At 48.0% G+C, this 26,952-nt stretch overlaps 1 protein-coding gene across 1 annotated transcript in view; it reads right to left on the bottom strand.

Annotated features, from left to right (window-relative positions):
* The window catches only part of NOS1 (nitric oxide synthase 1), an 85,071-nt gene that overhangs the window by 46,062 nt on the left and 12,057 nt on the right, over positions 1–26,952 (bottom strand). The window contains exons 2-3 of the mRNA XM_034791387.1: positions 12,787–14,038; positions 334–463 (exon numbers count right to left, since the gene is read on the bottom strand). Coding sequence (XP_034647278.1) covers positions 334–463; positions 12,787–13,520 — 864 coding nt within the window. The 5' untranslated portion in view covers positions 13,521–14,038. The remainder of the gene's footprint in view (positions 1–333; positions 464–12,786; positions 14,039–26,952) is intronic.

Genomic DNA, 26,952 nt, shown 5'->3' with positions numbered 1-26,952 from the left:
GCAGGGGGAGCCATGGGAATGGGATGGTCTGAGCACAGGGCTGGGTGCCAGAAACTGCCAAGTTCTAGCCCTGCCTCTGACACTGGTCCCATCTGAGAAAGCATTTGGCTCAATAAGTCCGATTGAAATTCCACACACTATCTTATCCCTGGTGCGATCCCACTGAGGTGGGGAAAAATCACTTTCCCTCTGTCCATTCTGCAAACATGAGGCTAATACCATTGAGGCAAGGAGGTGTGAGAAGCAATGAATTACACGCGGATTGCAGCCCATCTTATGCTTCTACACCGGCTCCCACCCCAACTAATCACCCCACAAGACACCGGCGCCTACCTGCTCCTTTTCCGAGTAGGGGTTGTTCAGGACGACGGGCGTGTCGCTCTTCCCCCACAGGTCATTGAAAACTCGGTCATTTTCCATCCCGGCTGGCACAGGTTTCTGGGGCTTGTCCACTTCCCTGAAACTGAGGGTGGGGAATATTAGTCATTTCGTTCCCAGAGCTACACGCAGCTTGTTCCCCGTCAGAGCTCTCACTGTTCAGCCTTAGAGCAAAACCTCCCTGCCTACCGCATGGGGGGTGAACCCGAGCCGCAGGCAACCACTGCTACCCTCTGCCAATTGCTTAGATACAGGACTGGCTCTGGGCAGCTTCCCGCAGGATTGAAAACTTGCAAGAGTTTGAAGGGGGGGGAGGTTGAGGGGAGGAACTGGAAACTTCCCACACTGGCAAAGGATCACCCTGTGTTAGCTCGACAACAAGCAATGGGAGTTTTGCAATGTAAAAAAGCCTAATTCCTAAAACTGGCAGGAAGCTGAAGTCCTCACTAGGCCAAGGTAGGGAAGTGATAATCATCCAGTTTACACCTTTGCACTGCCGGGAAGACATATTCCTAACCCTATCGTTCGCTACGCGGAGTGCTACCACTCCCAACACCAGCCACCGTAGGACCCAATAAAGAGTAGAGAACCTTTAGCCAGAGTGCATTTGAGTTATACACAATGCCCCATGCTGTCCAATGGAATAAGATTAAAGGTCTTGAGAACATGGCCTATGAAGGAAGGCTGAAAGAATTGGGTTTGTTTCGTTTGGAAGAGAGAAGACTGAGAGGGGACATGATAGCAGTTTTCAGATATCTAAAAGGGTATCATAAGGAGGAGGGAGAAAACTTGTTCACCTTAGCCTCTAAGAATAGAACAAGAAACAAAGGGCTTCCACTGCAGCAAGGGAGGTTTAGGTTGGACATTAGGAAAAAGTTCCTAACTGTCAGGGTGGTTAAACACTGGAATAAATTGCCTAGGGAGGTTGTGGAATCTCCATCTCTGGAGATATTTAAGAGTAAGTTAGATAAACATAGACAGTATTTGGTCCTGCCATGAGGGCAGGGGACTGGACTCGATGACCTCTCGAGGTCCCTTCCAGCCCTAGAATCTATGAATCTATAAGAACAAAAAGCAAATAAATAAATAAATAAATAAATAAATAAATAAATAAATAAATAAATAAAATAAGAACAAAAAGTGCTCTTAATATACAAAAAGAAGAACAGGAGTACTTGTGGCACCTTAGAGACTAACAAATTTATTTGCATATGCATCCGAAGAAGTGGGCTGTAGTCCATGAAAGCTTATGCTCTAATAAATTTGTTAGTCTCTAAGGTGCCACAAGTACTCCTGTTCTTCTTTTTGCGGATACAGACTAACACGGCTGCTACTCTGAAACTTAATATACAAATGCATCAAAACAAATTAGGGGCCCTACTTTACAAACAGGATTGGAAGGAAAGGGGATACAATATAGAGCTGATGGTGGTTATTCTAGAATAGCTTTGTTGGGGCAGGGCGGGGGACTTGTTGCTTAAGTGGAACATAAGTGGGACACAACAAACTGACGTGGCTCTCAGGGAGGTAGTTTGATGCTTTGAGAGCCTGATCTTGCAAACACTTGTGCGTGTAAGTAACTTTACACAGTGAATTCCACTGAAGTGAGACTACTCACACATGTAAAATTACTCATGTTTCCAAGACTGGAGGATTAATGTGCTAAGAGACAAGTACTTCAAGAAAAAAAAACATTGCAATTGTTACCCATGCTGGATCAGACTTAATTTAAGAGTGACACAAAGAAATACTGGTTTTGTTTAACAAAAAAAAGAAAAAAACCCACAATGTGGAATTGACTTGTGGAACTTACCACCACAAGATATCATTGAGGAGAATTATTTAGTAGGCTCCAATAAGGTGTCTAAGCACTACTGCAATATGAATACTAAAACAAAGATAATGAGGAATTAGATATTTATATGAGTTATAAGAATATAATCCAGTCAAACCAGCTAGGATAAAAATGTGTAAATGACATCAGCTCTCATGATTTAGGACATAACCCAGCTGTTTACAGCCCAGGGTTGGGAAGACACTTCTTCTGTAAGAATGCTATTATTTAGTTGCCCACTGTTAGGGTTTTATAAACGATTGGACTAAATGGACCATTGTTCTAATCTGCTCTGACAATTCCTTTCTTTCTACGTAGGTCTGATCTTTATTCCCCTGACAACATCGAGCACTGAAAACCGATTCCTGTTGCAAATCTGGGGCCTCATCCAAAGCCTACTGCAGTCAGTGAGAGCCTTCCCATTGACTTTACTGGGCTTGGGATCAGGCCCCAGATCAGGAACATGGCACTCAAAACAACAGGCGCCCTGATCACAAAGCCACTCGTAGCTTAAAAAGAAGGGAAATGCCCACAGCAAATTAACTTTCAGGAGGTTTTCCCCAGGCATGTGGCTTTTGGTATAAATGAGGTAAAACAGCATTCAGTTTTATTTCTTTTTCTTCCAACCACTCCAGAAGTTTCTAGTTAGTTTATGGAATGAAGTTGAGCCCTCCAGCACCCAAGATGTTACACCACTTCCCGGGGATATTTTCTAAACGCCGGGTAGCCTTGGGGGGAAAGCCTCCACTTTATATTTCCAACAGAATTCAAACCCAACAGGGGTTGGATTTTTAATTGAAATTCCCATCTGTCACCTCTACCAGGAGGAAATTGTTCTTTTCCTAACTTGGCTTTTATGCACACGTGAAAGGGTTTTGATCAGATAAAATACAGAACCTCACCCATCCTTAATCTGGTCCATTCAAAGTCAAAGACAACTGTAAAATAATGCCTACATGCTACATGCAGAATAACGCATGCATCAAACCCACTGTGAACATTCTGCATTGCATTGTCCCCACTCCTGCCTGCCAGGCTGGGGCCCTGCCTCTGAGGCACAGTTTACCTATTGTGCATGTCACAAACCCCTCTGGGGCTGTACATAAGAGCTGACATCACAGGAACAGAATACAACAACTCTCCAGAGCAGGGACTGAGCTTTGGTAGTTATATGGCCCCCCATTATCCGAACACCCTCCCGGGCGTTAGTGTATTTACCTTCACAATACCCCCATGAGGCAGGGCAAGGTTGTTATCCCCATTGTACAGATGGAAAACTGAGGCACTGGGAGGTTAAGTGACTCATCCAAGGTCACACAGGAAGTCAAGCTGAGCCAGGAACTGAACCCAGATCATCTTTTGAGTCCCAGGCTAGTGCCCCTAACCAATGGGCCATACGTCCTTTTATCCTCTGTTCGTTAGCACAATCAAGACCTATTATTCTTATTGATGCCTCCAAGGCTATTATTATTGTTTATTTGTATGCATGTTGCACCAAGACCACACAGAGGATTTTGGGGACCTAGGGCAACATCTGAAAATGAGGGCTCCCCCCCTTTCCAAAATGACTGCTATGGAAATGAATACTCCCCCCTGAAATCAAGAAACCAAGGGTGCAAAACCAATGAGAGGGGAGGCCTGGGGAAAGGGAGGCACTGGGGAGTAAGCACGCCCTGTATTCACTCCGCAGTGGCACCTCCTGTCCTTGCAGGGCTGGGCATTGCACCCTGGTGCACGGGATCGCAGCGCAACTCAGGTTTGGCCAGCTGCCCTTCCCTCAAATTCAATTTGGGGGCTCTGGGGCAAACTGCTCCTTTTGTCCTCCATCCCTTGCCAGGCAGCCCTGGGTTGCACCAATGAGGTCCCAACCGGAACTGGGACCCCATTGAACTAGGTACTGTATGAACACCTAGGCCAGGTCTACACTATGTACTTACTTTGGTAGAACTACGTCGCTCAGGAGTGTGGGAGGGGAAACAGAGGCATGGGGAAAGTCAAGGAACTTGCCTAAAGGCACACAGCAGGTCAGTTGCAGAGCTGTGGATACAACCCAGGGCTGAAAAGCTGCCCCAATGAAGTCAAGGGGAGTTTTGCCATTGACTTCACTGGTATCAGGATTTCACCCCAGATCTTCTGAGTCCCAGCCCATTCACCTATTCGGTCTAGGGGGTTTGCTTGGCAGTAGGTGTTCCTGAACTTCTCTTGTCTTGACAAGAGAGAGAACTGATTGCTCGGATTCCTGGCAGTTCATTTGGATGAACCAATAAGAGCTTGGAAATCGAATGTTTTGCACCGATGCCGTAAGCAACACCTACTGCAGTAACCAGAAGGCTAGGATGCTGCTGGGAACGGGCAGAACGCAGCCAAAATCCTCTGTGAGTGCACTTGTCCCAGTGGGTGACAAGCATATGTTGGCTATAGGTGTCTGTGCCAGTATGAGCTGGGAGGGGAGCTCTGTGTGCATGAGAAGGAGAAAGAGAGAGAGAAAGTGTGTTCTTCTCGGCTATGCAAGAGAAATAGGTTTCTTTTCCCATCTCATTTTGCCTTGGGGCATTGCCGTCAGCTTTCCTCCGGCAGAATCACCCACCACCATCAATAATATGGACCACAGGGTAGTTTGTAAGTGACTCTCCTTCACTCTCTCTGGGTTTTCCACATTCTCAGGTGGCATTTCCTGCTGTGGGGAATATTTCAGGCTGAGAAGGAGCTGCCACCCTCTGCTCCGGTCACAACCAGGTAGCAGTTTACGGTCTGCAATGCTGAAGAACCGACTACCCAGTCTTTTTTCTCCATTACCTAGGATCAAACCAATGTCCGAGATCAGAAGTAACAACACACTTTTCTATGCAGTCGGGCCAAAGGATCTCAAAGCATTTTACACACCAACAGAAAGAGGCAATCCCAGGCTGCACATAGCAGTGAAACGCAACCGCCCGTGGGGCTGGCAGGGAGCAGCACACAGCAGCATTCTGCGGTAGTCTCGGGGAAGCTGTGGAGAACGCCACATCCAACTAGAAGTGAACAGGGCATGTCAAGAGGCGGGGGGCAGTTCCCCAAGATGGAACAAGGCCCGCACGCTGGAGCTGCTCTTGCAGATAGAACCCAGGGATCATAAATGATCCAAGTGAGAACAGCTTCCTAAGCGATAAAGGAGCGTTTTAAATATATGAATGCAAAGAACAAAAGCCTCCCTAAAGAGAACATTGTGCGGAACAATAAGTGGATCCCGTGCCCTGAGGAGGAGACGATGCATCTGAGGAATCATGCTAAGATTTTGGATTAACAAATAAGTAACTGGGGTGGCTGCGCTTAGCAGTTTGAGCCATGTCTTTGTATTTAATAAGGGTTTGTTAAAGGTACTGAATAGGTTCTGAACACGCCCTTCACTACAGAGGGCGTTAGAGGAATACAGACATCGGGCCAAACCCTAAAGCCTTTACTGACACAAAACTCCCATTGTCATTGGTTGGGGTTTGGCCAGGTTCAGAAACAGCGTCGTAGAATGTTCTCCCCAGCTGGGTTTCCAATACACAAAGAGCAACCAGAAGCTATGGTCAGCATGAATGTCTTATTATAGATTAAGCAAGTCAGCAAACAAGAAAAGACAAAAGTAAGGTCTCCGTGAAAGGGCTGAGAGAGAGAGAGAGAGAGAGAGAGAGAGAGTCCCCTCTATAGAGAGAAGAGTCCTTGGAGACTTCAAGGGGCAGAACAAAACAAAACAAAAGAGAGAAAGAGTCACATCACTGCAACAGCACGTCAGTAGAGAAATTCTCCTCGGGCATCAGTCAAGCTCTTTTTTCCTGTGGGGACATCCAATAAATATATGCTCAGCCCTGCCGGATGCTGCAAGGTGCGGTGATCTTGTGAACTCCTGTCAGCACCTCCACCTGCCTTAAACTTGGGTTAGGATTACTACACTAAATTCTATTTTCATTCATGTGATCAGTATGTTCCATATCATTACTGGTGCCTGGTGCCTTACTGGCTGTACATTTCCCTCTCAGCAGCCCAGTCATCAGACTGCAAGCAGAACAAACACTGGCTGCCGTGAACAGTAGCAATGGCTGCCCACATCTGCTCTTAGACTCATAGAATATCAGGGTTGGAAGGGACCTCAGGAGGTCCAACCCCCTGCTCAGAGCAGGACCAATCCCCAGACAGATTTTTGCCCCAGATCCCTAAATGGCCCCCTCAAGGATTAAACTCACAACCCCGGATTTAGCAGGCCAATGCTCAAACCACTGAGCTATCCCTCCCCCCAATACTGGAAACCCAGGCAAGGCGGGGTTACAACTGCACTTGTAGCACAAGTCACCAGATAATCCCCCTGGGGCAGAGGGCAGAATTAGGCTGGGTGCCTCATGTTCAGATGTGCACCTGTCACTGCATTTCCTGGGGTTTGAATAGTGTTTGTTTTAATTCTAAGGCCCCTGCAAGGTGCCCCTGTGCACTCCCAGCACTGACCTGCACCTGAAACAGGAACTCCACCTGAACTGATGCATTCGCATGGGACCTTCATATTACCCTGGACAAGACTCTAGAAAAAGCCAGTAGGGACCCTTCTGGTCTGGGCTTAGGAATTCTTTTCCATCTTTAATTTCTATACAGAACATAGAATAGAATCATAGAATCTCAGGGTTGGAAGGGACCTCAGGAGTCATCTAGTCCAACCCCCTGCTCAGAGCAGGATCAATCTCTTCTCTTTATAGGCAACGGTTCAACATACCCAAGAAAGTTTCTGCCTTTGGTTACCCTCTTCACTCCCCCTAGGATCCCAAGAGTTCTGTGTGCTCAGGTGATGTATTCCTGTGTTGTTTCCCGGGGAACCGAGACCTTGCATATTCTCAAGTGTCCCTTATTTTTGGTCAGTGAATCATCATGAGCTGCCCCAGCCCCAGAGCTAAAGCCTGGACTCAATTAAGTAAAGAAGAGCTTTGCCATGGACCTCAGTAAGAGCAGGAGGAGGTAAATTAAGCCCCAGCTCAATCACATGGCACTAAATCAGGGTGTGCTCCAATTTTTCCCTCCCTGGCAATTTAATGATGCTGCTATGAAGTATTTTATAGAGAGTTTTATCATTTGAAAGAACTCTACAAACAGGACCTAATGAATGGGGAAACCGAGGCACCAAGCGGTCAAGTGATTTGTCCAAAGCCGCTTGGTGAATCAATAGCAGAGTCTGAAATAGAACCCAGGTCTCCTGATCACTCACCCATATCGCTAGAGCACATGACCTTCCAGCATGCAGGAGACTGCACGGAGTACCTTAAACACATCAGACAGCACACTGAAGTCATTCCCATCTTTGACACAGAGCTGCAGCTGGCTAAAGCCCCAGCATGCAATGCTCCCTTCTTGGGCACAGCAGCCTGGCTGGAATGCTGCCTGCTGGCAGAACATCTGTACTGAAGCGGACAACCCACACTGTAGAATGTATCAGGCCATACGGATCCACGCACAGGATTTTGGCTACCCCTGCTCTAGTGGGTTTCTCAACTATAAAGCAGGTCCGTCATTTGAATAGGTGGAATGCAAGGCACAAAAACAAATGTAACCGCTCAGGGAAAAAACACGACAGTATCCTGTCAGACTAGTCCTAAGCAGTCTGCCTTTTTAGGGCCGGTAAGTGAAACTTCAACAGAACCATACTCTGTCCGATTCAAAATCAAAACACTTTACGAACGTGAGTAACTTATACTGGAATTTAGTTTTAGAGGAAAACCAGAAAAGCCATTCTGACCTCGAAACGTCCTGTTTCAATACTTCCAGAAAGAAGTGTTTCAATTTTTTTTTTAAATGTGTTTATAATATTATGTACATCATAGTACAAAATGAAAAAGTCAAAATCTGAATGTTTTGATTGCTCCCCAAATGATTTTCTTTTTCCAGAATTTTCCTTCATGGAGAATTTTAAAAATGTTGGGTTTCATTCGGGTACAGAATGACGCCAGATTTCGAAATCCTTTGTAAAACAACTTCCATCCTCCACACCAGTCTACCTCTTACTGTTCTTTAGGCCGTTACTGCCTAAAATTGCCATGTTTCTATCTAGCTAAGGAATGGGCCTTAGAGGGAAAAGGAAAAAAAACAACCCAGAGGGTTAAACAATATAAATGCTGGCAACATGAAAAGGAAATGGGATGTGACAATTCTCTTCCGGCTGAGGGTCAAAAATAGAACAAGGTTAGCTGGCAACGAATGAATTGTGCTCTATTTCTACCCTGTAGCCTGCTGAGACCCTGTTAGAGGAGAGGATGCATCTCATCAGACCTTTCTCCCCACTTCCAGGTTATATTTTTATATTAACTCCATTACAGCTGGTTTGCCCCGAACAGCGCACACTCAGCTGTGGTTATAGCCCACCCTGAGGACGGACAGCAAATACACAGGGCGAGCCTGTATCCAGAAAACAGCAGTGGATGGATGGTATCTAATATCTGAGGCATCTTCCCAGGTGAATACAGCTCAAGGAAGCTTAGGATGCAATTTAGCCACCTTCTGCCAGGTGCAGTCTTAGTGACTTCTTGTATCCCTTATGTAACCCACACACCTCCTGGGTGTGGTGTTCTGGCCCATCTAGTGGCACTGAGACCACTTAGAGACAGATTAATGAGTCTCCTCTACAGCCTTAGCTAAAGTCCATGTGGCTTTTAGCTCATGCAGTAGAGGCTCATGCATTTAGCTTCAGAGGTCCCAGGTTCAATCCCACTCGCTGACGACCAGGGTCTTTCGGTATTACACTTACATATGATATTGTAGTAATGGGTCAAAACCCTGAGGTTCTTACTCGTTTTTTACTCAGGAAAAACTTTCACTGATTTCAGAGGGAGACTGTCCTGAGCAAGACCCTCACTACTTGACCCATTATTAATAAACTCCACATTTGCACCATGCCTTTTCTTCCAAAGAATCCCCAAAGCTCTGCAAAAGGGAACTGGCTTTATCCTGAAATACCACCATCTCTGGACCACGCAGCAGCCTCTTAACAACATGTGCAATGTTACACAATGGTTCAGGAAGAGAACAACATGGCACCCAGTTACAAAGGCGGGGGGGAATTAGGTAGACAGAACACAGTTACTCACACTAGATTCTAACTGAGACTAACACCTTCACTCTGAGACTAAGTACCACCAGACCTTTAGTGACCACGAGTGGTCGGCACCTCAGCTTTAGCTCTTATCCAAAAGATGGTCTCTAACATCCTTAACGCCATATGGAGGCATATGTTCAGTACTGACCTCGGACGAAAGGGCAAACATCAGACCTGCAATAATTGGGATTTACCTGGAGATCTCCCATTCCCACTCTGATTAGGCCCAACTGGAGGTTTGAAGAGGTCACAGCCCAAGGTGTCACAGCTGCACCTAACCACTGCCTAATTCTTCTAAGGGTTACTTGTTTTATAGGCATTTCAATGGCGTCTGCCACTGCAGAATCCATAGTTATCCTGCTGTCCAATCTCCCTGGGACTTCTGGGCTTGTCCCAGTGTCTCTCTCCGTCTGATCAGGCCTCCCCAATGCACCAGCCCTGTTTTAGACAGAGCAGATAGCACTGGAAATGAGTTGACCATCTTCAGCCCAGTGTAGTGGTGAGTAGGGATTGGGATGACTGTCCCACATCTCTCTTGAGGGTGAAAACACTCTTTGACACACAGAGCTGCTCTCTGCCGGTTTCCCTGCAGCGTTTCTGCTCTTCTATGTCTGTCTAAAACCACTAGCATCACCGCGCCCCAGTATTTTACCCACAATGCAGTGAATTATGCCACTGCCCTTTTCATTCTTACAGGGCTTCATGCTCCCTCTCAGCCTTATATTAGCCTCTGAGTGAAGCCTGGGCCAGAGTTTCTCTCCAGAGGCCACTTTAAAGTTTCCCCAAGGATGTGCTCTTTCAGGTGTAGTTAAACACTAACTTCTTCAAGGCCACTAATTCTTGCTGGTTCTTGGGACAGCTGCTTAGGACAGATTCCATGGAGGAGCTAGGACTGGAGCACCCTCAGCTCCCACGGACTTCACTGAGAGCTGAGGGTTCTTAGTACGTTGTTGCAGGTGTGGCTCAGAGTTTCACAGGCTCAGGACCCTCGGGAATAAAGTATGGGACGGCTCTCTCTGCTCTTTGGCCTCTCTTCATAAGCCGGAGAGTTGAAGCCGTTCACCTTCCCTCACCGTGATTCTGCATGAAACCTACTGATTTTAAAAAAAACCACGCATGTTTTATCGTGGAGTTCATTAGAGCTGGTTGGACTTTTTTTTTTTTTCTTTTTTTCGGCAGAAAATGAGTCAGGGACTCCAGCTAGTGAACCCAGCCAGAGAGGAGAACAGAACCACGAGACAGCCCATGGGGACATTTCCAGGTAGAAATATTTTTTGGTTTCAGGTTAGTGTTTTGTCAAAAAGTTGACATTTACCACAGAAAGCCGATACTGTTCTCAAAAGTTTCAAAGCCACAGTTTTCCTTAAACTATTTTTACAGAAAAATTTCAACTTCCTTTAGATACTATTAAAAGGACACGGCTCCTTTCAGCTGTGTGGCTTTCCAGTCCCTTTTGTCTCTTCCCCCTCCACTGCCCTGCTCCCAACCCTTGCAAACTTTCAAACTTAGACTAATTCACCAGCTAACTCTCATATAAGTGCTGGATTCACCCTGCCTTATTGCCTTCCTAGCATGGCAAGCCATTCATTGGGCTTATGCTCAGGGGCTGTCTCCTCTACAATCAGCCTTCCCTACCTCTTCAGCAATACCACAGTGAGTCTTTGTGACATCACAGTACATTCCACAGAAGTTGCTGCATTGTCACTGTGGCGAACAAAGGAGGGACGTAGAGAGACTGACATCTAGCAGGTCAAGTAGGCGCATAGGGGTCAAGATTCCTGGGTTCCACTGCTGCTGATTCCGCCGCTGACTTTCTCCGTGATGCTGGTGACTCCCTTACGTCAACAGTTTTCCCAACAGTGACCGCTGGTTTTGCAGCTTTCTGTTTTTGAGTGCACAACCTGAGACACCCACAACTTCATTTTCAGGGCTGTGGAGCCCTTGCAGATCCCACTAACTACAGCTGGAATTTAGGATGCTCAGGACCTCTGAAAATCAGGCCCGCCGGCATTTCAAGCCACGTCCCCAAACACTCAGATTGCCAAAATCAGTGACCCACTTCTGAAAACAGTGGCCGTCACTGCTCCGTGCCTCAGTTTCCCCAGCTGTAAACTAACAGCCATCACCTCACAGGGGGGCTGGCAGACTCAGAGTATATCCAAACGGCAAAAACCACCCAGTGGCAGTGAGTCTCAGAGCTCAGGACAACTGACTCAGGCTCATGCTACCAGGCTAAAAATAGCAGTGTAGACATTTGGCAGTGTAGCATTTGTAGGCATCAGGGCTCTGACACCCCCTCTCCTCACTGGGTTTCAGAGCCCAGGCTCCAGCCTGAGCGGGAATCTCTACACAGCTATGTTTAGCCCCAGAGCACAAGCCCCTCGAGCCAGAGTCGGTTGACCCGGGCTCTGAGACTCACTGCTTTGGGGTTGGTTTTGCGAGGCAGATGTACCCCAAATGTTTGTAAAATGCTTTGAGATTCTTGGGGAAAGGGACTAGGAAACGGCAATGCATCACTGCTAATAAATGGCCAAGAGGAGAGCGCTAATTGGGAAGGAGCCTGCTCCTGTGAGCGCACAAACACCAGAACAATTAACAACAATTAAAAACACAGGGGGGGAATTACGCAGCTCCTCAATTACATTCTAGTGAAATGTAGTTTTTCAAGCTCTCGGGGGCACTGTAAAGACTCTCGGCTTATAGCATTTCTCCTGCTTGTGTAAAAACAGAGAAGCGGAGCTGCTCATCTAGGATCCAAACCTGTTCTCATTGAAATCTCCCACCGCTTTCTGTAGGAGCAGGACTGGACGGCCAGCAGCTGGGTCTGGGGGGCAGAACAGGCGCAGAGCATTTCAAAATACAGTGACGGTGAGAAGCATCGTTTACAGCAAGCTGAGCTTCCCTTCTGGAAGGTTTGGGTTGTAATAATAAAAGATTTAGCTCTTATATGGCATCTTTTATGAACAAAGCTCAAAGCACTGTACTAGGAGGGCCAATATCATTGGCTTCTTTTTACAGATGGGGAAACTGAGGCACCGAACTCTGCCTAAGGTCAGGCAGCATGTCAGTGGCAGAACCAGGAATAGGAGCCAGGTGTGCCGTATACCTGTCCAGTGCCCAATCTGGTATACCACATCGCTAGCTCCGGTGTCCATGGAATTTTATTTCCCCGTCCCTTTGTCCTCTTCCAATCTCCTTTTTCTCCCCTTTCCGTTCTCCCATGCTTCTTGCCCGCTTCTTGTTTTCTCCCCCACGCATCTGTCCTCCTCTTACCTCCATTTCCCTCTCCCACATTTTCTCTCTTTTCCCTTTCTAGCTGTCATTCTCTTTCCCTCCTCCTCTCTCCTGACCATCAAGCCTTAGTGGGCAATAGGTCTGTGACCTGGAGAAGGCTCTAACCTGACCCCATCAAACCCATCTGACTTGTGTCACCATAAGGTAAAAAATATACCAAAGGTAAAAAATGTACGTAGGTACTTACCAGTCCACCTGGACTTCTATATCTCTTGTCTCCACCTTGGTTGGCGTGTCTCCGTTGAGTTCCTTACTGCCGCTCTTCAGGAGTTTCAGGACTGGCTCTATTTCTTTTAGCAGCTCATTGTTTTCGACGCCACCGTTGAGGCAAGAATTGGCACTGGCATTGTCCCTTCCCTTCAAAGAGTCCTCGCCTTTGGTGCTGGTAACCACACCATTGACGTGCACAAGGGACTCTGCTTCCTGCCTGTTCTCCCTGGCCCAGGCTGAACTAGCCGAGCCCATGGTATGGTCTGCACCCTGCTGCAGATCTCTGCCGTGGATGCTTGGATTGGACAAGTCGACCGCTTTGGCAGTTGGGCACAAAGGTCTGGTTACTCTAACAGTCTTTGGCATCCCATCCCCGGCAAAGGTGGTCTCCAGATGAGTGGTGAAGCCCTCGGGACCTCTCAGGATCAGAACCACATAGGTCTCTGAGGCGATGCTCCTCAGGATCTCCAGGGCACTCTCATAGCTCATGTCCACCAGGGGCCGGCCATTGACTGCCAGGATAATGTCCCCAGCCTGGATGAGCCCACTTTGCTCAGCTGCCCCGCCCCGGATCAGGTCGGAGATGATTACTGGGGGCTTGTTGATGCGTTCCTTTACCAGGAACCCGAGACCCCCAACCTTGCGCTTGAAGAGTCTCACTGAAATGACATTGGGCTGTATCTGCTGCACACTGAACACATTCTCTTCCATTGTAGCCCTTGGTCTTCTAGCCTGCAGCCCAAGCCCTCTAGACCCACTGAGCACAGACTAGCCCACCGCTGAGCAGAGAGACTAGCGGCTGAGAAGAGAGCACAGCTTCTCTCTGCTTGCAAGGAGGAACTTGTTGGCTCTGGAATGACTTGCCTTGTGGCAAAATCTGCAGAGCATCAGTCGTTGCACATCAGTTCCAGCTCTGTCTTCGCCAGCATAATTTCATTCATTCATTCCTCCCTCCTCTCTCTCTCTCTTTTGTAAGGTAATGACGCCAGCAACCCAGATAACCTTCACTGGGACAGCAAGAGTGTGTCACCCACAGAAGGCTGGGCTGGCGGGAGCAGGCACAGAACTAGGCATCTCTCTGCTGAAGAGGGTCACAAGGACAAAACATTAGAGAGGAGACATGACAGGCCTCGAACCATCCCTTGATCTTGTGCCTGGGAACTGGCTCACTTCACAGACATTTCCGCGGACTAGTTTTTAGGCTCTGAATGGATCTTGAGCTTCTCTGTCTGTAAAGGGGGATTAAAAAAAAGAGAAAGACATGAGCGTGGACAGAGCTAAGTACGGGCCGCAGAGAGAGATCTGAATGACTTAGACACCCTGATAAAAAACATTCAGCACAGATACCCTCTCCAGAGCTGGGTTTCAAAGCCTGGCTGTACCCTGAAATCATCCCAAGCTCTATTTCCTCTGTAAACTCTCCCACTGTCTAGTTCTTCCAGCTTAACTAGAGCAGATGTGGAATAAAGTCCTGGTAAGGAAAATTTGGGGCCAATTCTTTGATTGGTGTAAATCAGCATAATTCCACTGGACTCTATGGAGCTACATTGATTTACACCAGCAAGGCTCTGGCTGCTGTTCCACAAAGTATCTTCATGAACCAAAGTCTGCCTGGCAGAGATGACCGTAAAATGCTGCAGCTTCTCCCGTTGGTGTAGTTAATCCACCTCCGCGAGAGGCAGTGGCTATGTCGGCAGGAGTAGCCCTGTGCTATCTACGCTGGGGGCTAGGTTGGTATAACTGCGGTGCTCAGGGGTGTGGATTTATCCCGTAGTTATACCAATGTTAGTGTGTAGTGTAGACCTGGCCCCAGAAGCAACCTAATCACAAGTTTTTTATTTAAACAAACAAAACAAACAAAATGTAAGGGAAACCTCAATATTAAAGTAATATGAACAAAATGTCAATTTCTTATTTGGGTTTTTATAAACTTGTTTGCACCTTATTAAATATATCGTCATAAGAACATCATAGAAAAAATGTTTTAAAAAAACAAACAATTTATGCATAACGCTAACCAAACAATTTCAACAGGTTTCCACCTTTGTCTCCCAAACACAACCAAGTGTCATCGATTTAATACCCTCAAAATATTTGCATAAACCTGTATTTAAAATTCATTTTGGTTTCATTTTTATTCTCTTTTAAGTTATGTTCAAGGAAAGCAGTGGTTAACGTTTGTGCCTCTAACCAGTTAACAAAAGTGAAATTGGTATCACAAGCAAATTAACTCTAAAAAGCTTGGGTAAAAATTCGAACATTACCTCTTCTGCTAAAACAAAGCTCAGCAAAGGAAAGCAATACATCTTCTCATAAAAAAATGTAAGCATCAGTTTAAGCAGTTAAACATTATATTTAGTACATAAAATATCAGTAATGCACCTCAAGTGAAAAATGAATGTCTATACCACAATTGCAAAAATATAGCTTGCGTTATAAAAAGCTTGGCCCCTATCGCATTGTAAACACACTACGTTAATAAGTGTATTAAATCTGGGTTACTAAAACCAAGAAACATGTAAAACAAAGAAAAAACGTTAGGATGTTAACTAACTTAAGCTATTTAGGTTTGCATCCCACAGACCAACCCCCCTCCCAAAAAAATCACACCCCAAAGACATCAGAAGATATCAATATACAGTAAAGAAACCCCCAAGCATCAAGAAAAGAAAAACAAAGTATAAATAAAAAACTGGTCAACTACATCTCAGTCTAACATATACACCTCTACCCCGATATAATGTGACCCGATATAACACGAATTCGGATATAACGCAGTAAACAGGGCCGGCTCCAGGCACCAGACGAGAAAGCATGTGCCTGGGGCGGCACATTGTAAGGGGCGGCATTCCAGCCAATCCTGGGGCGGCACATTCCGGCCGCCCTGTTATGGTTTTTTTTTTTTTTTTTGGCTTTGGCAGCCCCCACGGACTTCCGGCCGGCTCCTCACGCTCTGCTCCCAGCCCAGCCCTGCAGGGGCACGGACCCCGCCCGGGGGGCAGGAACTAGCAATCCCCGCCGCTCACCATGCCTCCGGGCTCCCTGGGATGCGCCACTCCCCGCCGCCTGCACCGGCTTCCGATCCCCCACCGCTCTGTGCCTGGCTCAGCCGAGCTGCCTTTAAAGGAGCGGCTGAGCCAGCACCTCCTGCAGCCCCCGGGGGCTCCGCCTGCCCGGATGGGAGAGACACCCCAAGGCGGGAGGGGGGAACCCCTCTTGCCTGGCTGTGAGTGGGCTGCAGCACCTGGCTGCCCACGAGCGGAGGGAGCGGGCGGGCGCCGCCCTTCACCCCCCTGCAAGCCGCCTTGGCCGCCCTCCACGCGCTCCCGGCGGCTGACGTTTTTTTGTTTGTTTGTTTGTTTTGCTTCGGCGATCCGGCACCCCCCCCCCCTCTTTTTTTTTTTTTTTTAGCTTGGGGCGGCAAAAAAGCTAGAGCCGGCCCTGGCAGTAAAGCAGTGCTCCAGGGGGGCAGGGCTGCGCACTCCAGTGGATCAAAGCAAGTTCGATATAACGCGGTTTCACCTATAACGCGGTAAGATTTTTTGGCTCCCGAGGCCAGCGTTATATCGGGGTAGAGGTGTATGAACAATTAAGTTGGCAATCAGCTAGAAACCACTAGCTGAACCAGGTTAAACTGTCATTTAATTTAAATTTGGCTACTGTGTAAAAGCAACTGTATTATTGCTGTGTTGTTGGATTATTGCTATACAACATTTACAATGTGCATAACATTGCTAAACTGTTTAACCAACACACAAGTAAAGAAAAAAATCAACAAATAAATGGCAGCAAACAATATGAAGGCAAAAAAAACTAAACCCAAATTGGTTAAAAAAAATTACATTACGCAGTCACTTCAAATTGGGTAAAAAAATTCCCTGGTAGTACCAGGCAGACTTTGGGGTCAGTGACAACGCATCCTAAGTAAGGCACATGTTATTCAAAACAATCTTGTTCAGTGTCTGGGCACCAATACTAAATCCCGGCACAGCAATATTTAACAAACCGGTTACTGTCCATTCAGTAGGTTATCTAAAAAACAGCATCCATAAAAAACAACTGTATCTACGTCAACTACTGGGGTATCACGAAGCCATGCAACCAATGGAACAGAGAAGCTAGCTGTTCTTGTTTCCTGCCCAGTAAAGCTTACCAAAGGGTAACAACCAGCAGGAAGGGTAACCTATAACATGAATGGACAGTACTGTGTAGCAACCAATTACAAAAATGTATATGGAAAGGCCTCATTTGTAATGCCAATACTCCACATTTCTTTTACTTCTCATATTCATAGCACTGTAAAACTCACAGTTATAATACCTATCCCAGAACTTCAAAGCACTCTGCCTATTACCAATAATAATAATAGAGGTGGTAACAGTAAATGCCCTAATAGGAGTGTGTAGCTATCTGGGACAAACCACAATACCATAGCAATTATAAAACTACATTCCTCAAAGTCCTGGGCCTAACATTCCCAGGCCCACCATAAAAAACTACACATAATTGGAAAATAAAATCTGTCCATCAGTCGTACAGACAAATGTGCAAACCAAGGAACAGATGGGGCATGAATGTGTAAACGGTAAAGTAAGGTGACCACATAACAGTGTTTAGCCTACTGGGTCATCTTCAGTCCATTCATTATGCTTTTCCAGGACGATGGGTAAATGTCCACCCCATAAAAAGACAAAAAGTGGGGGAATGTAGATAGCTCAGTGGTTTGAGCATTGGCCTGCTCAACCCAGGGTTGTGAATTCAATCTTTGAGGGGGCCACTTGGGGATCTGGGGCAAAAATCAGTACTTGGTCCTGCTAGTGAAGGCAGGGGGCTGGACTCGATGACCTTTCAAGATCCCTTCCAGTTCCAGGAGATGGGATATCTCCATTCCCTACAGATAACAGGAACATGTTGACCCATCCTAGAGATAAGGTCAGGATGACAGTGTAATAAATATAAATGCACAAGGCGATGGGTGGTAACTGACTACGTCAGAGGGTGTCACTAACTACGTCAGAGGGGCAGTACGTAACTTGTTTGTATTAACATATAAAATAAAGTCTCGAAGGGAGTGTCTGTCTGGTGGAGGGAACAGAGGAAAGTCCCACCACTGCCTGAGCCGGTCCATTGCCACAAGCATACATGTGTTAGTGTACCTGTAACCATTGTGCCAGGGCATTAGCACCGTGCTTCGTCAGCAACAAACCTAACCAAGTTCCTTCGCTAAAAACGAAGTCTGTGTATTTATTGGGCAGTTCAGTCGGAGCCCGGAATACAGGCTGTCTGACCAGGTCAGTACAGCATGCAGAGAGAACCCACACACGCAGCCAAACATCTAATCCCACCTCCTTTCCATCTGAACACCGAGCCTGCACCGAGGGACAAGGAGAAAGAGTGAAAAATCATATAACGACCCTAATGGGGGGAGAGAGTTAAGGAAGTAGTTCTCAACCAGTGGTACACGTACCCCGGGGTGCACAGAGGTCTTCCAGGGGGTACATCAACTCATCTAGATATTTGCCTAGTTTTGCAACAGGTTACAGAAAAAGCAGTAGCGAAGTCAGAACAAACTAAAATTTCATACAATGACTTGTTTATACTGCTTTATCTACTATACACTGAAATGTAAGTACAATAGAAGTAAGTGCAATTTATATTGCAATTGATTTATTTTATAATTATATGGTAAAAATTAGAAAGTCAGCAATTTTTCAATAATAGTGTGCTTTGCCACTTTTGTATTTCTAGGTCTGATTTTGTAAGCAAGTAGTTTTTAAGTGAGGTGAAACTTGGCGGTGTGCAAGACAAATCAGACTCCTGAAAGGGGTACAGTAGTCTGGAAAGGTTGAGAGCCACTGAATTAAGGAACAGATTCCCACATTAACTTACTCACCTTGAGTAGCACCTTCCTCCTTGGCTAGTCCCACTGCAGGCAATGGGACTACCTGTGGAGCAAGGTGTTACTTAGCTGGAGGAAGGATATCATCTTCTGATCCCAACTCATCTCCTCCTTCACTTTACTACAAATCAAAAGTGTTCCTGCAATAGATGCCAACTTGAGGAGGCAGTCCAAGAATCCCCCCGACTCCCATCCCCTGAAATTCAATTCTCAGGGAATGATTCCAAAACAAACTACTTCACCTAATGGAAAATCACCCAGGGTGGAGATGCAGTGAGTTTATCAATCTCAGCTCCCGACAAACTCAAAGCCGGTGAGTAACATTTTCAAAAATGCCTAGGTGCCTTAGTCTCCTACATTCCCTTGATTTTCAGGCTGTATCTACACCGTAACTAGCGGTGCAATTCCCAGCTCAGGTAGACCTACAAGCGGTAGCTCTGCTCAAGCTAGCCCACTAAAAACAGTATGGCCATGGCAGGATGGGCAGTGGCTCGGGCATGGGCTAGCCACCCAAGCACGACCCCACCTGAGATCCTAGGTACGTACCTGGGCAGCTGGCTGGAGCTGCTGCCCACACCATGGCACACTGCTATTTTGACCATGCTAGCTCAAGCAAAGACAGCATGTGTTAGTCTGCTCATGCTAGGGACTACACCCGCTCCAACTGCAGTGTAGACATACCCTCAGAGAGACTTGGGCTTTGTCTACACCAGGGGTGGGCAACCTTCAGCATGCGGCCCAGCAGGGTAATCCGCTGGCGGGCCATGAGACATTTTGTTTACATTGACCGTCCACAGGCATGGCCCCTGCAGCTCCCAGTGGCCGCAGTTCACCATTCCCAGCCAATGGGAGCTGCAGGAAGCGGCGGTTAGCACATCCCGGCGGCCCGCGCTGCGGATTACCCTGATGGGCCGCGTGCTGAAGGTTGCCGACCCCTGGTCTACACCGTGCGGCAATGCACACTGGAGGGGTGTGAATTCGAAAGCGCACCAACATGCTGCACATTAACTGGCCCTTCTAGGCCCTATTGGCACGCACTAAAAGTTCCCTATTGCGTATTAACACAGTACTGTTGAAGCAGCACTAGCGTCTGCATGGACCCTTTATTGTGCAAGATGTTGGTGAGCTGCGGAATTCACACCTCTCTAGTGTGCATTGCTGCATCATGTTGACTAGCCCTTAGCTCCTAACGGCCTAAGCTAGATTTAAAAATAGGACTTAGCCTCCTAAGTCACCTAAATGCTTTTGAACATTTTCCCCTCCATTCCCAAGTCCCGACATAGTTTCTTTTAGTTGCAACTGGAATCTGAACATTAAAGAGCTCCTTCAAGGCAGGATCGATTGCTTCACACGTGGCCTATTGTTTGTGCTTGGAACAGAAAGATTTGCATGCCAGAGCAAATGGTCTCGGATCCCCCAAACCATGCACATTCTGGATTTTTACTCCCGAAAGCCAGTTCTCACTCCGCTGCTCTAGTGCACAAAGAAAAGAGCAGACAGCTTGCCGAACAGCAGCCTGTTGGCTGGACTCAAGTAACTCTCATGCATTCCAGAGAAAACCAATCATGGTTACAGTTGGAATAAGCGTCACTCTGTACGCAGGGGAAGTGCCCCCTCCCTCCAGATGGCCAGGGGGACCCTGCAGCAATACGAGCAGGACCTCAGGGGCCACATCCCGGCCTAGGGGAAACCTACCAGCTCCAGCAAGGCAGGAGGGAGCCGAATCTCAGCCAGGCCCCAAGGCGAAGAACAGGAGCTCCGAGGAGCAGAGTCCTGGCTTGCATGTGCAGCAGGCGCTCAGCATTAGCTCCTTCTCTCCTCCACGGATATAAAGTGAGCTCTCTGGAAGGCAGAGTGATTTGCAATTCAGCCCAAACAAATAAAAGGGCAAAAGAATAAAGAATAATCCACTCGAGTATTGAGGGTCCGCTTGCTGGAGCCCATCCTATGCTGAGAGATTTAACCCTCCTGGCTCTGCGGTGCAGCTCCGTCGCACACTGCAGTGAGGTGTGCAAAGGGTTAACACTGCTCGCCAGGGCTGGAGCCGTTTCTCTGATGGAGTCACCCCGATTCTGGAGACAGCAATACACCCTCCCTGCCGGGGCAGCTTACTCAGGGGCTCAGCAAAATATTGGCATAGAACATTATTTTGCATTTAAAATGGGCCAGATTGCACCAAATGGCAGGTGTATGTCTAAGTTAATTCCCAGGGGAGGAGACCCCCACGATCTTCACCTTCCCACCCTGATTTCCAACACCACACTGCTCGTTACTCTTGGGCTGGGCTTTTCAAAGGTGCCAAAGGGAGTTAGGCACCAAAGCCCGTTGACATCCAATCAGAGCTGGGCACCTAACTCTCTAGTCTCCTCTGAAACTCATAGGCCCCGCAGTCCCAAGATACATTTCAGGGACGATGTACAAACGGTCCCAGCAAAGCACCTGTAGTGGAAGTCTGTTTGCCCAGTGGCACTGCCTCCCTCCTTGGTTTCAGAGGGGAAAGAAATCAAGAGGTTCCCCACTCCTTTCTGCAGCACCCCCACCCCAGGCCACTGCGTTTACACCATGACGGGGCGGGCACACACCTAAGGGCCCAGAACCATAGATCCCAGCCCAAGAGGGGGAATATTTCTGAGGGGGGCGCCAGCAGCTCTCCCCTGCCGCACGAAGCAGGCTCGGCTCCCGGCATTCCATCTCCATGCACAGAACTGCAGAACCACAAGGGAGACTAACCAGCACTGCTCTAGGACATAGGCGGGATACGCTGCCAAGCAGCTGGAGTGAGGAATTGTCCAGGGCAAAATCATCTTCATTTCACTGTGGGCCTTCGCTGCCTTTCCTTTGAGTTTGAAAGGAGAAAAACCAACTTGCGCTGCACAGACACTCTGGGCTGAGCTCCAAGCTGCCTCACCCCCTCTGGGACCCCGGGGGAGTGCCCGGAGTTAGGGCAAGGCTTGGCCCATCCTAGGGCAGATCTTCACCCACTCCAGCTGGAGACCAGCCCCTGAGCTGTGCAGCCTGAGGGTATTAGAATCATAGAATATCAGGTTTGGAAGGGACCTCAGGAGATCATCTAGTCCAACCCCCTGATCAAAGCAGGACCAATCCCCAGACAGATTTTTATCCCAGTTCCCTAAGTGGCCCCCTCAAGGATTGAACTCACAACCCTGGGTTTAGCAGGCCAATGCTCAAACCACTGAGCTATCCCTCCCCTTGTGTGAGCACAGCCCTTCCCTGGGACCAAATGAAGCCACATGTGCAATGAGTGGAGGGGAGGGGAGGTCTCATAACACGTCTTTGGCGGTGGGGATGGCGGTTGGGGACAAGCCACTCAAACGCAGCATAACCCGCCTATTGTGGGATCAGGTCATTCAAGTCACTAGGGGTACGTCCACACTGCAATTAAACACCGACAGCTGGCCCAGGTCAGCTGACTCGGGCTCACGGAGCTCAGGCTGGGGGGCTCCAGTGTAGGCGCTTGGGCTCTGGCTGGAGCTGGCCTCTGGGATCCTCCCCCGTTGTGGGGTACTTGAGACAGACTGTGCCCTCGGGTTATTCGAACCATTTTGGTATCTTCAGCTGGCACTTGCCCTGTACTTCAGGACCAGGTGATGTGGACCTGGCCCTGACAGCTGTGAGGTCAACTGCTGCATTTGGGACATAGGTTTTTGTCTTCCAATATCCCCCGTGGTTCTCTCTGCAGCATCCCCCGCCCCTGTGTAGCCGAGATGGGATACTAGACAGACTAACGCCACCTCCCCTCCACGGTGCCCATTACACACAACTAGTACAGAAGATACCATCGTAGCTATCCAAAGAAGCACCGATACAGCAGGGTTCATGGCTGGTACTGTACGGTACCGAGGCCATTTCTCAACTTCTCCCTCCCTGTTAGTCCATCTTCTCCTTCCCCAACTCCCAGCCCAGAGCCCGATTTCACTTCCACTATTGTAAGTCCTGATTGATCAACGTAAGAGATCAGAACCAGGGGCAAGTGCACCCAGCACCAGGTAGCTTCCTGTCCTGTCCCAGAATCCTTTTCCTCCCCGTACTCCACTGGGAACAAGTGCTCAGTTCCTGAACATGCATCAAGGAGACCTAGCCAGGGAGAGGCAGGCGGGGAACGAGGCAGGGTTTGGAGAGTCTCCCAGCTCCTCCGCTCAACAGCCATTTAAGCAAAGATGAAGAGAGAAAGTCTTTTGCTTTCTAGCCTCCCACACACTGGCTGTGCCCAGAGCGCGAGAAAAGGCAGGCTGAAAATGGAAGGGAGAGAGGGGTCCCATAGCGATCTCAGGTCAATAGTCTCTGCCTCTCCCTCGCAGCCTTTTGTATCCAGAGCGTCTCATCACCCCTCATTCTGCCACAGGAGGGAGGCCGCCTGCTATTGCTAGTGACAGCAGTTGCCTAGAGAGAGTTACTGCCAATGGGACAGGGGTGCTGGAACTAGGGGGGCTGCCACCCCACCCACAGCTGGAAGTGGTTTCCATCATACGCAGGGTTTACAGTTTGGTTCAATGGCTCTCAGACCCCCCACTACACACATTGTTCCCTGCAATGGGGGCTTGTTTGAGAGGGTCCACCTCATTGCAAGTGGGAGACCCCGCTCCCTGGGTAGCCAAACATGGGCACATCCCTTACTTCATCTGCCCCCCAGCTGGGGTGAATCGAGATGGGGGAGGGGATCGCGCCTGCATTACAACAGGGACACGAAAGCTGAGCAAGATCGGCGGTGGCGGGAGTGGGGGAATTTCCCACAGCCCCTTTCTCAAGCTCAGGCCTTCTTTAAGCCTCGTGCCTGACGGGCCCGTCTGCGAGGGTGATGCTGCCCTAAACCGGCTGCGTCTGCACAAAGCAACCGGCTCTGCTCTCGAGTTGCCTCTCTGATGGGTCTGTCCAGTGGCTGTGCCTGAGGTTACCTCTGCCTGGGCTCTCTTGTGGGGCCCCCCAGCCCCCAAGCTCACAGGAGAGGACAGGAGTACGAGACAGGCTAGCTTAGTAATATAGGGGTGTAAACAAGACTCTACAATCAGTGTGCATACCACGCGAGAATGTAATTGTCGAGGTGGATAACCGCGTTATTAGTGCTAGTTACACAGCAACAGCACTTAGCTTGTCAGCTCCTCGGGTGGGGGTTGTCTTTTTGTTCTGCGGTCACACAGTGCCTAGAACAATGGGATCCTGGTCTGAAACAAGTCGCTAGGCACGACTGGGATACCAACAACGATTTAGCACTTCGAGAGCAATTCCCAGACATTTACGGATTTAATCCTTGCACATGAGGCAGGCAGTATGTTTATTATCCCCATTTGGCAGGTGGGGGCAGCAGACACGGAAGAGGCCAGATCCAGATCTCACATGGGTGTAAAGCAGCAATAACGCCAACTGAAGTCACTGGGGGCCCTAGGGACTCAACACCTCTGAATACCAGGCCCAAGGAGTTTTACGTCGGGCATCCACAATCTGTGGCAGCCAAAGTGACTTGGCCAAGGTCATAGAAAGAGCAGTGGTAAGGATACAGGAGCCCCCAACTCCCAAGGCCTCTGCCCAAGCCACTATATTTTACCCTTGAGGTCTGAAGATCCATCTCCACAGATCTTTTGAGACCATGCAAGACCAAATGTTCAGAGGATCCCAGCACTTATCTAGGTACCTAAATGCAGTGGCCATTGCTACAGTTCACGGTAACTGTACCTGTACCACTCTGTGGTCCCCTGAGGGCACCCACTCGTAGGTGTCCGGCTCCCAGCAGACATCTCTGGGGCACAGACCCACATTTCTCTCCATGCTGACCAGCATTTTTCCAGGCTGCACTACCTTGTGATAGCCCCAGCAATCCAGACTGCTTAACCAGGCCAGCACCTGCATTTTGCTTATGCTTCAAAGGCTATGAACAACGTAACTGCCCACGATGATGAGTTACCATACAGCTCTTTCTAAGCAAGCACATTTATTCCTAAGGTGAAAGCATTAGAGAGAGAACATTCAAAACCATAATGGTTCTTTTATGGTTTTTAACGCATACCAAAAAGCTTACCAGAGGTCACCCCTTTTCCCAACACCTGCAAGTGATCTGGTAGGAATCAGTTCTTCAAACCCCACCATGACAGAATATATCCCTGTGTTTGCACCCTACACACTACTGTAATAATGTTTGTACAAGGTGTGCCTTGTGAGATATGATTTAAAAAACTCAATTTGCTGATCAATAATATCATGGCAAAATGCAGCTAGCAGCGTTACAGGTGACGTTATACACACAAGCTGAAATCATGACTAAAAATATTTTCCAAGGAAGGCTAGGGAGTGGCTAAACCAGTTCCTCAGAGACAAAGGGCATGCTGAGACCTCAGCCACATTCCCAGAAGTGCTGCACTCCCACAGAGCAATGGCAGCAGATGGATGCGAAGCATGTCTGGAAATGAAGCCCTGGCATTCAGGTGCCTACACTGAGCCACTGGATACTGAGTTCTAGCAAAAATCAGACCCATAGTCCTTAATGTCTCCAATCTGATTTGTTTGCCCAGGAAATTGTGCTTTGGGTACAGAGGTGTCAATGTTGCTTCCCCACCCATCACTGAAAGCTGTTTAAGAAACATATTTTGACACCACACACACAAAATCTTCCTATCCTGCAAAAAAAAAAAAAAAGTGTAGAGCCTCTCACTTCTCCTAAACTCCTAATTCTCAGTTGTTTCCTACAGAATTATAAAGTGCAGCGAGAAATCAAACAGACCTTCCCCTCACCTGCTAGAAATTCATGGGCAAAGCCTAGACAGGCCCTGGGTTTTGCTGTCTTAGCATCCTGCAGCTCTGACAGGTCCTCACGCAGTCAGAAAGAATTACCCATATGTCAGACTTCTCCTTGCTTTTCCCCTTATGCAACTTTCCCGATCTCTATACAGACACCTTAGGCTGGATTCTGATCTCACTCATGCTCGTTTTATACAGATGCAACTCTGTCCAATTCAGTGGAGTGTCTCCTGGCTGTAAACAAATATTAGAATCAACCCCTTCTGTCCCTCTGAGTCTTCTCCTGCCTAGTCAATGTCCCTCCTAAAAGCCCAGAAGGTGCCATTATAGGGAAGCTAGAGAGCGCAGATTGTGCCACCTACATTGTGCTTGGGGAATGAGGGGCCAAGCTCTCAATCTAAGAATCTGCTTGTCAACACATGCCCATTATAAATGTTTTCTTAGACACACAAGAGCCCATTAGAGGCCATCACATGTCAATCAGCTGAGACATGTTTTCAGGGAGAAGTCAGAGGTAGCAATAAGAAACACCGATTCCAGGCAAATGCTCCAAGAGGGAAGCCTAAGGAGCAACTCCAGAGGTCCAGGCAGTGCCGCCTGTTTCATGCATTAGCTACACTTGTGCACACAGCTCACAAGATCCTTCAGATTCTACGTGCTGCAGAACTCAGGTAATTTCCTCCTTAGTACAGCATTTGAATCTAATCCTTTGTTTGTAACAAACAATACTCAGGCCTAGCTCTTATATAGAGCTTTTCACCCGTAAATCTTAGAGCACTTTACAAAGGAGGTCAACATCCTTTGAGAAATTAGTTTGTGGAAGGTGCCAGGTTGCTGGGATGCCATGGACTCAGCACAGGTCCTGCTCAGCGTTGTCCCAGTAACATGCCACAGACCTTCCCAGAGGGGTCCACGGCTAAAGATTAGAAGCCAATTCAGTTTCTTTGACCCACTCAGTCCTTGACACCCCTGCACCTTGCAGTTTCAGCGGAGAGGCCTCAGAGACCCAGCTACAAGGATGCCTTGTGTGATTCAAACACTTTCCCACCAGGGCCCCAGTTACATTTCAGAGAGACTCTTGAGTGTGCATCAGATGGCAATGGTTTTCCGTGACGGAAAACAGGCCAGGAAGTTGCATGCGTACAATGAAGCAGAATTTAGGCCAATGTTATTTTGCATACCCCGCTTTGTATATTTGCCCCTAAACCCAAGATTTTTTTAAATGTAACATTTAAATATTATCCTTACATGCCCCCCAAATTTAAGGAAGGTCTGTTGGGACAAAGCCCTTCCAGAAAGAGGAGGAGTTGGATGGAAATAAGGAGTAAGGATCCCTTCCAACCTTCCCGCGCAAAGATGAGAGGACAAGGGTTTTTCAGTGCTGATTGGATCAGACATTGTCTGTGTGCGACCTTGTACTCAAGTGATTACTCTGTGCCTCAGTTTCCCCCTTGCTACAATGGGGATATGTTGACCTGTCTAACAGAGTCATAGTAA

This window comes from Trachemys scripta, chromosome 15, assembly GCF_013100865.1.
Source record: "Trachemys scripta elegans isolate TJP31775 chromosome 15, CAS_Tse_1.0, whole genome shotgun sequence".
Classification (NCBI taxonomy): domain Eukaryota; kingdom Metazoa; phylum Chordata; order Testudines; family Emydidae; genus Trachemys; species Trachemys scripta.
This window is presented reverse-complemented; position numbering and strand designations above follow the sequence as displayed.